At 41.2% G+C, this 13,457-nt stretch overlaps 1 protein-coding gene across 2 annotated transcripts in view; it reads right to left on the bottom strand.

Moving 5' to 3' along the window:
• The window catches only part of LOC135993286 (vascular endothelial growth factor receptor kdr-like), a 132,566-nt gene that overhangs the window by 7,425 nt on the left and 111,684 nt on the right, over nucleotides 1-13,457 (bottom strand). For both annotated transcript variants that reach the window (XM_065643016.1, XM_065643018.1), the window contains exons 25-29: nucleotides 12,052-12,151; nucleotides 11,354-11,459; nucleotides 9,509-9,633; nucleotides 9,175-9,253; nucleotides 6,712-6,806 (exon numbers count right to left, since the gene is read on the bottom strand). In XM_065643016.1, the coding sequence (XP_065499088.1) occupies nucleotides 6,712-6,806; nucleotides 9,175-9,253; nucleotides 9,509-9,633; nucleotides 11,354-11,459; nucleotides 12,052-12,151 (505 nt within the window). The remainder of the gene's footprint in view (nucleotides 1-6,711; nucleotides 6,807-9,174; nucleotides 9,254-9,508; nucleotides 9,634-11,353; nucleotides 11,460-12,051; nucleotides 12,152-13,457) is intronic.

Raw genomic sequence — 13,457 nt, 5'->3', positions numbered from 1 at the left:
TGCTGCTGCGTAGTTGGCCTGGTTTTAGTGTGCTGTGGCAGCTTCCTCAGCATGTTTGCATCTCCAGCTTTGTCTCTAGGAAGTGAACCTAGGACCCCCGAGCTGCAAGAGCCAGCCCACCATGTCTTGCATGTCTAGAATAAACGTGGGTTCTGTGATTTCTAAAATGCAAAGGCAGAGATTATAGATAAAGCTAATGTTACTGTGCTTTCAGACCTGCACAAGGCGTTGAAACCAAACCTGTTGAGTGGCAAAGCAGAAATTCTAAAATAAATAGTAACCCTGAGAACTTCAACAAAAATGTACCACACTCTGCTTTCACATTCTAAGTTTTTCCTCTTTGTCCAGAGAAAAACATGAGTGGAAACTTCTTCTGTATACTATACATTGGGCAGTTGTCCCTTTCTGTACACACACACACTTTCTCTGTAAATAAATTCTTCCCCGGCATGAGCAATGGAACTACAACTTTCCTTCACTGGTTAGTTATGTATTTTTCTTTTTGTTGCTCAGTTCTATTGACTCGTGTCAGACAATTCCGTGGATGCTCTAGCTTCTAATTTGCCAGGTATTAAAGTTGTCAGTGGAGACAGAGAGAAGCTTGAAAGTATCTGTTTAACTTGGCCCCCAGCCTGCATATCTCAGAGTGCTGCAGAAAAAGAAATGTAATTAGGCTTTAGTTTGACCACACAATTGGAAATTTGCAGACCCATGTAGACTCCCAGCAAGCGTTCTTGTTAGGTTTCTGCCCCTGTAGGTCAGGAGACTGGATATCTGGGAATAACTCCGCCTATCGCTGAAATCAGGTTGGTGTTTGAAGAAGGACTCTTAAATGCTGACATCTAATATTTGCTCCAAAGACAGAAAGCTGATGAGTTCAGTCAGAAGCAACTTTTGTCATTAGCTGTCTCATGGCAGAGCAAAATGCAATTAATTTTCAAAACTACTCCTTTCATCTAAATGCATTTCCTAAATTAAAGCTATCCAAAGGTCTTTGCATTTTTCCCTTTAATGCTCTATATTACTGACACTTCAGTGTACTCTGTTCATGCTCAGCAACAGAGAAATGTCCATATGCTCAGACTGTGTATTGGAAAAGGAGACTGCAGCGTCCCTTTTCTGTCTGTCCTTGAAATCTGTTTTGCTACATACTGCCACAGTGAATCAGAAGTCAGTGTCGCCTCCAGCAATGGTCAGTACTTGGTGCTTCAGGGGAAAGTAAAAACCTCTTCATGCTCTGAGCCAGTTGTACTACTCTGGATAAGACAGAAAAATTCTCCCTGAGCCCCACCCATAAAGATTTTCTGGCTGAAGGCACTAGAATTGATTAATCACACAATTATGCAGCTGCACAAGTTAATAATAGTTATGTAATTAAACAATTTCATTAAAAGCTAGCCATCACTTGGCTCCGTGCTTCTCCTGGGTTGGCATTACGCTGCCCCAAAAGGTATTTCCTTCCTGATTTTGCCTCTGCCTGACTTCTGAGTGCTGCAGCTGCAGGAGGCGATAAAAGAGATGTTCAGTTTTGATAAATCTGCTCATAACTGGGAATGTCTCAGCCCAGGCCCACTACAATGGCTGTGCTCCCACCACGGCACAACACTCAAGATTAGATGCGTGAATACCGTGACATTCAACTGAAACAGATTTGCTCACTGACCCAAGCTGGTCACATTTTACACAGTGACCAACCTGGAAACTCATTTGTGCTTGCAAGAACGTGTACTGTTGCGAGCAAGATAAAGGGAAAGATGTGTTTTACTGTGGTACCGTGGGTAGTGAGAGCTGTTAGCAGTTCCCATTTTTACTGTGCTAAGTCAGATTTCCTGGTACAGATGAAGCTGAAAAGTCTAGGAATTAAACTAGATGAAGGAAAAGTTAGCCTGAATATTAAGTAATATTTCACAATCTTTTTTAAGTTTTCTGGAGAGGTGTCAAAGTTGTTTAGAAGACACCACAGAGGATAATCCTGTAATAGCTGGAAGGCCTAAATGACCTAATCAGATTTTTTTCATCCTACCATATGAACCAGAGGTTTTGGTTAGAGGTAGAAAAATACTGAAATCGTCAAAGAGCTGGGAAATCATTACTGAGCTGTTTATTTTATGTGAGAGGGAGCCAGTTTCTATTAGCCTGAAGCTCAGGGTCAATGACTTGAAGAGGAGCATGGAAAATATAGATGCCTGTAAGGAAATCACCCTGACCAGCAAGGGACTGGGGTACTCAGTTTAGTACTTATTCCCAGTGCTGTGGAGCAGCTGTTGGTGCTTTGCAATAAGCTGCCCAGGTCTCTAGCTCTCGACAGGAAAAACTAATAGACTATTGTGTCCATGTAGAAATCATGGCCTTGTTCAGAAGCTGAGCTTAGGGAAGATGAGAAATTGGGCTGAGAGCTGCCAAGTAGAGCAGTTTGTCTCATGATCGCATCTCATAATAACATGTAGAAGCTCCAGGGCTTTAAATGAGCTTTTGTAGGTGTTTAATGAGGCACAGAGTAAGAATGATTATTATTTTTTTTAATTTTTCTGCAATGAAAGAAATAAAAGAGTTATTTTTTCTTCCGATAGTTATGACTGATTCACAGTTTGCTTTAATACATTTTAGACAGGGCACTGAGCAGAAAGAATTTAATCCTGAGTTCCCCTCTGGCAGTATCAGTGCATCAGTAGTCTGCTGGCACAGAGAACTCAAGAGGATCAAGAATTCATTGTTTTGAAACACCTCTAAACACAAAGTACAGCTAGAATAAAGTTTTACCAGGCCAAAGCCACCCACTCATTAAGTATGTGTCCCCTTGCATGTATGGCAAAGTTGATCAGCTGTCCCTGACACCAGCTCCAGCATTCAAAATGCAATGAGATAAAAGCACCGCAGTCAAAACCGGGCTGGGGACCACAGCGTTTCACTGTTCTCCTTTTAGGCCTTGCCACTGTGAGCATATAGTGTAATCCTAGAGAAACGTGGCTTACACAACTCCCGAGTAGCTACTCATTCAAAGTTACTTATATTTTGGAGAGCTCATGTCAGGTCATAGTGCAAGTACATTTGCTCACCACAGAAGAAGAATCTTGTGAAATTAAGTTCTGCTACAGAGCAAACATATTTCCACGCCTCATTTTTCTGAGCTGCTGCAAAAGGATTCTGGCCCAATCAGCTGGGTTGCAGTTTGGCTGGGCACCTTGCATTTAGACGTGAGTGCCTGATGCTCCCGAGCAAAATGAGTTTGTTCCAATATGATTGCCTTGCGTTAGGCCCCGTGCGGCTTTGGCAAAGGCAGAGCCCTCAGAGATGTGATCTGGATGCAGCATCCGCTGAGCCTCAGTCACCTGGGGCCGTGGGACTTGGCCACAACCAGAGAGGTAATTTCAGAGCAAGTGAGGATCATTGGGCTGGGGTGGGGGGCCAGGGAAAGGAGGAGAGAGAGGACAACTGAGCAGATACTAAACCTATTATAATCTTAAACAATAACTGGATTATAGAGTCTCTGGAAGAATTTTAAAGCAGCGCTTGGCAGTTAGATGTTATTATTGTGAGATGAAACCTGACACCAGAGTCATCCCATCATTAAATTCCCTCTGCTGTGAATGCGCTTCCCTGAATGCTAACTGCAGTGTCATCACCCCGGTCAATCTTTCTGTCCCTCACTACAGCTACTGTTGTGGCTTTATACTGTAGCAGCATAAAATGCTTAGAGCTCAGAAATGGTTAGTCCAGTCTAACAGCGATCCCAGGCCCAGAGTATCAGATTCATCTTTAATAAACTCTTGACACTGACACTCCGTGGTGTGTAGTGTTGCCAAATTTTAGACTCGACAGAGAAATGAGCGCAAGATAAATAAACAGCAAGATTTTGGCAAAAAAATAATAAATGCAGCCACCCTGGTTTAGAAAACATGCTAAGCCTTTGAACAGTTTTGTTTTAGAAAAGGCAGACTGTTTGAAAAGGATCCAGGGTAAATGTTTTTGATAGAGAGAGATACACAATTTACAAGGGTGACTTTATCTCCCCTGTTCAACCAGCACTCTCTTCTGACCTCTCCTAGACTATTCTGTATGCTTTTGAGGCTTGTTTTTCAATTTAGCAGTGGAGGAGCGCCAAGGGGTGTCATGTCCTCAAATGAGAGAGCATCAGGATGCTCTGTGACTGTGTACAAAATATTATTAGTGCCAGTGATAGTCTGCAAGATTAACAAAAAAAGAAGCTGACAAAATAGCTTTCTCAGCTGAACCTCAGACACTCGAGAAGGATGTGGCCGAGAAAAAACACAGCTCTGTCCATTCAGTGGTAGCTGGGGTGCTGGGAATAAGGAGACAACAAACAGATCTTGCTGCAGGGTTTGCTTTTGTAGGAGAGCTCTGTGAGGATGGTCTGTCGCGGTCTGTGTTGGGTATCTCGCAGTGAACACAATCCCTGTGGAAGTGGTGACTGCGATGGGGAGAGCCCCAGGTGGTGTGGGTCAGGCAGAGACTCACTGAAGCCCCAGAGCCGTGTTACTTCTCGGTCAGTCCCAGGGGGCCTGATAGCACTTCAGAAGGTTTTCCTGGTAATCTTGAAAGAATAGACTGTTAGGGAATTTTTGTGTTTCTACATCTGGCTGGATGTTGATTTTCTGATTTTCAGCGGAAAGCCTGGAAGGAGGAGAGAGAAAACCTTCCTCTGCCAACTCTTTACCCAAATGGGAGAGAAATGCAGTAGGGGAAAGAGCAGTCAGAGGTGATGGACAGAAATCTTCAGAAGGACAAGTCCTATCAGAGAGGCTGTTTGTGTATGTGTATGCGTTGGATTTGTGTCAACATGACATCATGCAGAAAAGAGAGGTAGATCAGCCCAGGTAAAGCATCATAGTAATGCAGTTCCTGACATTTGCACTCCTTTTTTTTAGAGCTGGTGCCATTTGGTCTCCATAGCAATGCACTGTGCAGAAATCCTCTCAGCATGCGTGTAGGATAAAAACATGGAACCGTATCTAGATCTCTGCTAATGCCCCAACAGGTACAATGCTAGGACAATACTACAGGGGAAATACTGCTGGATAACATTATTCCTGAAGTCACACTCCTATCTAGCAGAATCTGTAGCATTTGAATGCTCCTTGTTTGTGCTGCAAGGCTCTCCACCCTTCCTTGCGTAACCTTATTCCCTTTTCCTCTTTCTCCTTCTCTGCTGCCTTCAAACAGCTGGGAATTTATGGTTTTAAGGCCTGAAAAGACAAGGCAAGCTCCTCCCATCTCGCTTTTCTCTCCGAGCAGGGGAGTTAGTCCCTCTGAAATACTGCTGGATTCTGACTATGCACTCTCATGGGAACTCACCCATAATATGCAGAAATTGCATGCGTTTTTTCTCATCTATCATTTATCTTTAATGTAGAGAAATGATGACTTGATGTAGAACAAGCAATTGCTCTGGTGGGAAAGATCATTGAGTTTAATACAGAGGAAACTAATAGAGATATCAATAGGATTCAGAGAAAACTCTAGGCAATTCAGTAAAAGTCTAATTAGCTTAATTAGCTGAATATACATGAAATTCTTTGCTACAGAATTGTTTATTTTTTAATATTTTGGGTAGCTATTTGAAATTCTACAAGTTGACATTTGAATTGGTAAAATGGGTTACTGTTATTATTATACTTCTGTAGGAAGGTGGAGAAGACCTGTTTCACTAGTAGATCACCTCTCTACCAGTGCCTGATTGTTACAGAAATATAAAGAACTGGGAGCTCACTGTTAGCTAAATCTAAACATCTGCTTTTATTCTTCTGTGTTTGTCTGTACTATGAATGGAGAAACATACAGAAAAGCCTCTATTTATAAGCCAAATATAAACAATATAATTCACAGGATCATGAAGGTGGTGGGATTAAGGGACTTCTCTGTAGAACTGTCTTCATAGCTATGATAAAGCAAATACAGAAATCACAGTTCTGGTAAATGTACTTGCTTTGTAGTGCTTCTACTATTCTTTGCTATACGTGCCTTCTTCACTTTTCTCACATCACATCAGTTGCAAAGGTGCCTGTCCTTCTGGATGTCTGAAGTTAAACATAGCTTAGACACTAGTATAATAACAAATGTTATTTTCTGGGTTAATAAATCGAGTTCTTCAAACCTTGTTCCATCAGTAAAGGGGAGCACTGGAGAGGCAGTCAAGAGACGGCTGAGGTGTCTATATTCTCAGCAATTTTGCTCCTGTCATTTGCCATGTGCAGAATATTCCGCCCCAGGAGGTCAGATCATAAACACGAGACACCGGCTTCACTAGACAGCACTCTCTCGTGGTTTGTTGTTGTTTTTATGTGATTCAGAATCACAAGGCAACTTGGCATTTTGGAAGAAGAGTTAAATTGATTGACGACACATTATGTACTCAAAGCTGATGAAATGAGTTTTCATTTTAATCACACAAATCAACATTTTTCATGTTAATTAACTGTCCCGTAACTTAAATGCAGCACTGCAGCGTTCCTTTCAGAGACTTGCAGCTCTGTTTTATGTTCAAATTCTTTCTGAAAGCAAAGTTTACTTTATAACTTTCTTGATCTTCAAATACATTAACCATACTCTTTCACTTATAGGACTGAAATCTAGAGCTTTCTAGCTCTGTTTAGATGGTCTTAACAGTTTTCCTTTTGGAATCTGAAACAAAATTTCAGAAGCATTTTTCTGAATGGGACACTGTCCTAAAAAGAAATACCGAAAAGTACTTACGCCAGAGCCATGATCCCATACGGCCAAGAACGGATTTCCAGCCTCTTCGGGCTTTTTATCTCATCTGACGTCAACACCATCCCACTGTCTGACTCCTGAGTAACAAAAGGAAGAGAACGTGAGCGGAGTGCTGAACGATCCTGATAGCACGGAGCTCTTGTCAACTAGAAACGGCTTCCCCGGGGAGAATGTGGAGAAAAGTCAGACCAAACCACTAGAGAAGGAAAGCCAAGGAGCTAGTTAGAATAGCAGATTCCAGCTGCCTCATTTTGTGATGGTAGCCCTTTTAGGCAAGTTGATAGAATTTCATAGAATCATAGAATCATTTTGGTTGGTAGAGACCCTTAAGATCATAGAGTTCAACCATAACCTAAATCTAGCACTAAACCATGTCTGTAGGAGGGACTGGAATTAATCCAGGAGCTACCACGTATTCTGTGTAATCACAAGATTCCAACCAACAACGGGTAGGGCAAAGGTTCACATCAAAACTCGCAATCGTGTGCCATGTATTAAGTGCTTAACACATAGATATGTCCAGTTGATCTATGACATTAAGCCCATTCTTCAGAATATTCTCTTATCAGGACTTATATTATCAGTTTTTATCCAACGGTTCCTGCTAATGCTGCTATTTAGCCTGAGAACATTTGCCTTGGTTTTGCGATCATAAAGTTTTTGAGCTGTATTTTGAAAGAGCACCCTTAAAATGAATGTATCAAAAATAATTTGACATTTTCAAACTTGAAACTGATATTAAGCATGACACATGGATACTATCTAGGTAGGACAGCTGAGATAGGAATAGACAGAAATTCATAAAGAATATATCCAATAATACTGGCTAGGCTCTTCAGAGGAAAAAGTACTTTAAATACCTGCTAGAAATACACTATTAGAAGCATTTAAATTTTAAGGAAGTGGAAGTTCACCATCATTTTGGCAAATCTAATGCTTTGCAAAGATATATACCCTAAAAGGCTCATTGTACTTTGGTTATGGATTTCTTTATGAGCTCTCCAACAAAACTGTCTTGATTAGTTTTGAAGTTGAGGTCGTGATTCCACTGCACTTCAAGTTGGGTCTCATGGTTGCAGTTAAAATCAAGCTGTTATTGTACACCAGTTCACAGCCATGCACAATCCTCGTTTTAAAATATTAAATGTTCAAGGAGGTTCCTTTGCATTTGAAATATTTTGTGATGCTGGAAAGCTGCATGTCTGTCTGTCAAAATCAGGAAAGCAAAAGACGTCAACTTGGGAAGTGAAACTCTAGTTAGTCTTATTTACCAAACGCATTAAAGCAGAAAAAATAATCCCAGGAAACAATAGATAAAAAGCAAAAGCCTTTTATAAATGCTTTGGTAATATATCAGTTGTTAATAAGATCAGTTTAGAAACTTTTTCAAAGTATAAAGTAAAATCTGAAATTAATTAGGTCTACGAAAACCTCAGTAGAACCCAACTTTTCTTATTGGTCTTTATCTCGACTGTTTCCCCTTAAAATATTGTAGAAACAATTTATCTGAGCGCTGCTTTGCACTTTGCTTACGGAAGAATTGTTACAAGAATATCAACAGACACGACAGATAAGCAGCACAATTGCAGGAAGGTGTGGTACGGTACTTCTGGAGTGCCTGGGCATCTCTTTGAAATAATGACCTAATCGCTATTAATGATTTGATATTTAAGATCATTTTAGTAACCGAAGTGCACTTACTTTGTCCAAAGGTAGATCACACCATAATTTTGCTTTAAAAGATCCTCCTTGAAATATCACATTTATTTCTGATCTGTTAATGTGTTATTAGCCTTTTTTGAAACTTTTCCCCCCTTCCTATAAGGGGTTACTTGAAAATGCCACGAACAGGGAGCATTTGGGAAAGTACTGCTCATGCTGGCAGCAGTAATCGCTGACCGATACCAGATCTTTGTGTGATTCAGAGGGACAGATTTTTATCCTGCAAGAGAAAAGATGCAGGAGCCATGGAAAATCCTAAACCTTCTAATCCCTAAAATGTACCAATAATGGCACAGAAATTACATGTGACAAAATACTAAGGAATAATGGGCATCGATTTGTGCTAACAAGAGAACAGATGAGAAATAGGCTGTATTTGTCAAGGGCATGAAGCGTGTCCAGGACAGGTTGTGGCTGGAGACTCTTCCCCAGAGAGCTGGTCTGAGCAGGAAAAAACATATTGAAATATGTAATATAAAGCCCCTTAGCCTGATCAAAGCCAGGATAATAGTGCATGAGCTTCTCTTTAAATTATTTGTTAAGCTAAATGCAGGTCCATCTTTGTTGTCACACATCTTTGTGTGAGATGCTAGGGCCAAATCTTCTGCTTGACTTAAAGCTTTTTCGTACCAGACACATTTCAAAAGCTGTAATAAGTGTTTCTGGTGCTGGTGACAAGTGATCTGTGAACCTGGTGGAGAAAGATGGAGTCACGTCGCTTACCTCGTGCATCACTTTCTCCTTTTCCACCGGCACCTCATCAAATGTCTTCACACTCAGTGGTCGCTTCTCGCTGTTGTTACTGAAAGCAAGAAAGTTGAGGGGTCAGCATAAAACCCGAGCAAATGCTGCACCAGTTGGTGGCTCAATTAACATCCCTGACAGCATGGTTTCCTGGACCAGGCTTCTTTTTTCAGCTTTTGTAACTAATAAATGATGCCCTGACAAACTGATCAGTCCAACTCCTATAAAACAGCCATCCTGAAAGAGGACAACAGAGTGCCCAGCTATATGGAATTTTTCTTACCCTCCCACCCCCGGTGTATGTTTTTCTTACCCCATTTCCACTGCGCTCCAGCGATTAACACAGTTGTTCAAGTTTTCTTCCACAGGACAAGTTTTGGAGTTAGATTCTCCATCGGGGCACAGGGTGATGTTCAGTGGAATATAGTCTTTACCATCCTATATAATAAATAATATAAAATAACACAAAGCTGGTAAGGATCGTTTTGAACTGCATCTCAGATGTAAAAGGCTATTGTATTCCACAGAGCTTTACACTGAGAAAGGCCTAGATTTTATTTTAACTTTATGATGCTTATTCAAAGTGATTTTGATGTTCACAATATGTGGAAGTCAAAATGTATAGCTTTGTTGAACATGTGCTATGTAGGAAGCTTTGTATGAGGAAAACAGTTCACTTCAGAAAATGTATGATGTAGCATGCCTGAAAATTATTTTTAACATTCCGGTTCTCATCTGCAGTGAGTGTGTTTTCTCTTCTGGGCATCTCAGCCTGAGCCGTTGCTTCACTGGTCTTTATAGCAGTTACAAGGCTTCTAAATATCCCTCACATATGGCACAGCAATGCGACAGGTGTATGGAGGGTGTCAATATATGTGCATCCAGTTTAAAAGTAGCTGGTGCTGACAACTTTCACAGTAGCGTCTTTGCTGAGGTTGCAGCAGTTTCTCTGTGATCATTACCGCATTCCAGCCGTGTGGCTGTTCTGCCTTAGTGAAGGTGAACGGAATGTCACCGATCTGCACTTCTAACTGTTATTGTGTCGGCTTCTTTGGGAATTCCAAGGACCAGTGTCAGGGACACCTAAATCCAGGTTTAGGCCATGTGTTTGGGAGAAGGGAGGGAGCAGCATGAAGTCACTAAAGCCATATGGCCAATAGGACTTCAGCCGATTGTGGAATTAGTAAAAGAATATTGCCTATGGATAGACTTTCGGCTTGTGCTCCGCTTAAGGAGTTGCAGCTTAGCAAGAGCCAGGCCTTAAAATGGTAGCCTTAAAGGATTTTATTGATTGTCCTTACAAGAAATCGATGCTGCAAGTTTACTGGAATTCAGTACACATCTTAATTAGCTCTGCGTTGTCATTACACCCCTGCAGTAATCTTAGAAATGACTCTTCCTTTAAGTCCTGAAACTATTTGTCCAAATTTGCCTTTGCCTGAATTTTTTTTTTTTCATTTTGAGAAGCAGTTAAGTGCCCTGTTCCCTTATCATGATTTTTATGTCTCCTTAATTTACTTTGGTTATAGGATAAAACTCACAAGATCTTCATATTGCAAACTGGGCCCTCTTCAACTTCGCTTCACTAAATTTGTTTGCAAACAGGAAGGAGCTGGAGGAGAGTGTTTGATTCCTTCTTAAATTAAATTGACAGTTATATAACTGGTGTGGTTTTTTTTACTGAAGAAGAAAACAACCGATTTAACTATTATGAAATTAATAATTACGTAATTGACTTTCTGAGCTTGAAACTGCATCATTTTAAAGCTCCTAAGAGCACTGATGAACATAAGCTCAGAAAATGAGAGAGAAAGTTCAGACCAACTACTGGCAGTTTACAATGTTGGAATCTAATTAAAATTGTTTGAGATAAAGCACTATTGTTCCTCTAAGGGGCAACAGAGCCTTTTTTTTCAATTAATCTAAGTTTCTGCTTATTATGGATGGATAAACATCTAGTTTTGAAATATAATCCCCTTTGAATAGTTAACATTTTCTTTACTCATCCCAGCAGCCATTTTCCTTGTGACCTCTCTTACGAAATCAAATCTAATATCACTGCTCAACATAGTCTTTACCTATGCACATGCATACACATATCCACACAGATATATATCTGAGGTCCACATTTGTGGAAGAAATGTTTGCATTGCTGTACCTGCTGCACATTGGCTTGAAGAAGATCTCCTAAGCGCTCCACCAGCTCCGTGAACGTCGGTCTCTCTGTGGGTACTCCATGCCAGCAATCCAGCATTGTCTGGTAGCTAAATCAAAAACACAGCTAGTAAGAAAGGAAAAGGATCGGAGCTTTACTCCCAAACTATTTCTTTCTGCTGCTGCTTGTTTTGGTCATGTTTGGATAGTTTTGGACTAAGACAGGTTCAAATCTTCATGTGCTGAAAATCTATTCTAGTTTCCGTGTGGGACGCTTTTTCCTTCCATGTTCCTGCCTCAACTGAGCCTGCAGGTTTTTGATTTTCGCCTAACCTAAGATTTGGCTGATAGGCCCCACTGGTATTGCTGAAATAAGTCATAGTTATGGCTGCCTAGTTTGTGTCACAGAACTGAAAATCAAGGCAGGCTCTGATGTGTCTTGAACTGAGATTCATGAACGACACGGGGAGATCTGTTAATCTCGTTGGCAACGGTCAAGCTGATTTAATCTGTCTTTAACATTCGTCTGGGGTATCAAGACACCCAAAATATGCACAACTAAAATGTTTACTGAAAAGAAAATACAAAATACATAGCTGTCATCTGATGATGTCTCCTTCCTCCTCCACGCTTACATACAATCCCGTTTGTAATACTTAAATGATGCATATCAGCTCTCAATACAAAAGCGGGAGCTCTTACACTTCTGGAGTAGAGTACTCTGGGGATCTCATCCGGGTTCCTTCTTTGAGCCGTCGGCAGAAGTCCTCATCTATCTGTACTCCAGGGTACGGGGAGGCACCTGATGGGAGAAATAAGGAGGTTCCAGAGTGGTACAGTGCTTCTTTCCCAGTCCAGTGGATTAAACACGTATCGCTGGTATCTGTTGAGCATTTGAGATCACCTAGAGCCTGGCAGTAAAAGAAGCTACAGCAAAGAAGGGGTTGCAGTCACTATCTATTAAATGTTTTGTTTGGAAACCCATTACAGACTCAGTCTCTTTAGAGATTTCAACCGTGCTGTCTCCTCTGCATTCATGATATAGCCAGGAGCACTCCAAGGTAAAAGATGGCAGAAAATAAATAAATTTTATTAGTTTGTGACTTCAAATGACCTGTTGGTCAGTGGTAGAATAGTTCCAGCTCGTTCAGTCGGTTACATACTGTTTTCCAAACTGTCAGTCTGCCAGTATCCTGCACTACGGGAACACACATGAAGTAAATAAGTCCTGCTCATCTTTCGTTGCCGTAGAGCCTCTGGCCTCGCTGGCCGCTCTGTGTGCAAAGCTGTCGGCACCCGGTTCCCGCAGAAGGCTGTGAGAACCTGGCAGTTCAGCCTCAGATGTGGAATTGTCGTGCTCCTCTCCTGGTTCACAGTTCAGTATTGTAGATTTATTGTGCAGCCCTACAGGTAAAATTTCCTTGGAAGATGACCTTCCAAATTTTTAGCCTTGTTTTCTTTTCTGAGTTCCATGCTGTTTATTTTCAGAGCCACACAATTGTTACTGTGAAACCAGGGAGGACAGTTCATGGCAACTGTAATTGCTTTGGAGAGGTAAACGTCTGTAAAGGGACCAGTAGTATTATATTAAGTTGCACAGAAGTTGGCCTAGCAGTCATCAAAAGGAAGGAGTGAGACTTACTTCGCTTTCCTGTGTAAATGATTTTCATCTTCAGAGGAATGACTGGTATGAATATATGTACGCATTGAATGCACTCTTCAACTAATGAGCAAATGGGGGCTTTTCAAAGGTGGTGATCTGTGTTGTGTGACATCTGCACTTGATGATGCAGCATAAATCAGGGGAACAAATACAGAAATTGAGAAAGTGCTCTGGCATCTGAATAATCCAGACCTCATAGGCAGAAGTCAAGGCAAGACTACTGTGAAGTTTGAAAGGTTACTGAACCTCTTGTAGATAGACCTAAAAGATCTGGAAGCTTTCCTCCCTTCCTTCTCAGCAAAGGCTTCACATGCTGTGCAACCCTTGTCTTTCACCTTTTGGCATCTTAGAGGCTGGATGGTGAATTTGGAAAAAAATTTGAAAAGTCTTAACACAGGGGATTGAATGGAATCTGGATCTGTAGCCAGCCCTCGAGGAATCCGTA

This window comes from Caloenas nicobarica, chromosome 12, assembly GCF_036013445.1.
Source record: "Caloenas nicobarica isolate bCalNic1 chromosome 12, bCalNic1.hap1, whole genome shotgun sequence".
Classification (NCBI taxonomy): Eukaryota; Metazoa; Chordata; class Aves; order Columbiformes; family Columbidae; genus Caloenas; species Caloenas nicobarica.
This window is presented reverse-complemented; position numbering and strand designations above follow the sequence as displayed.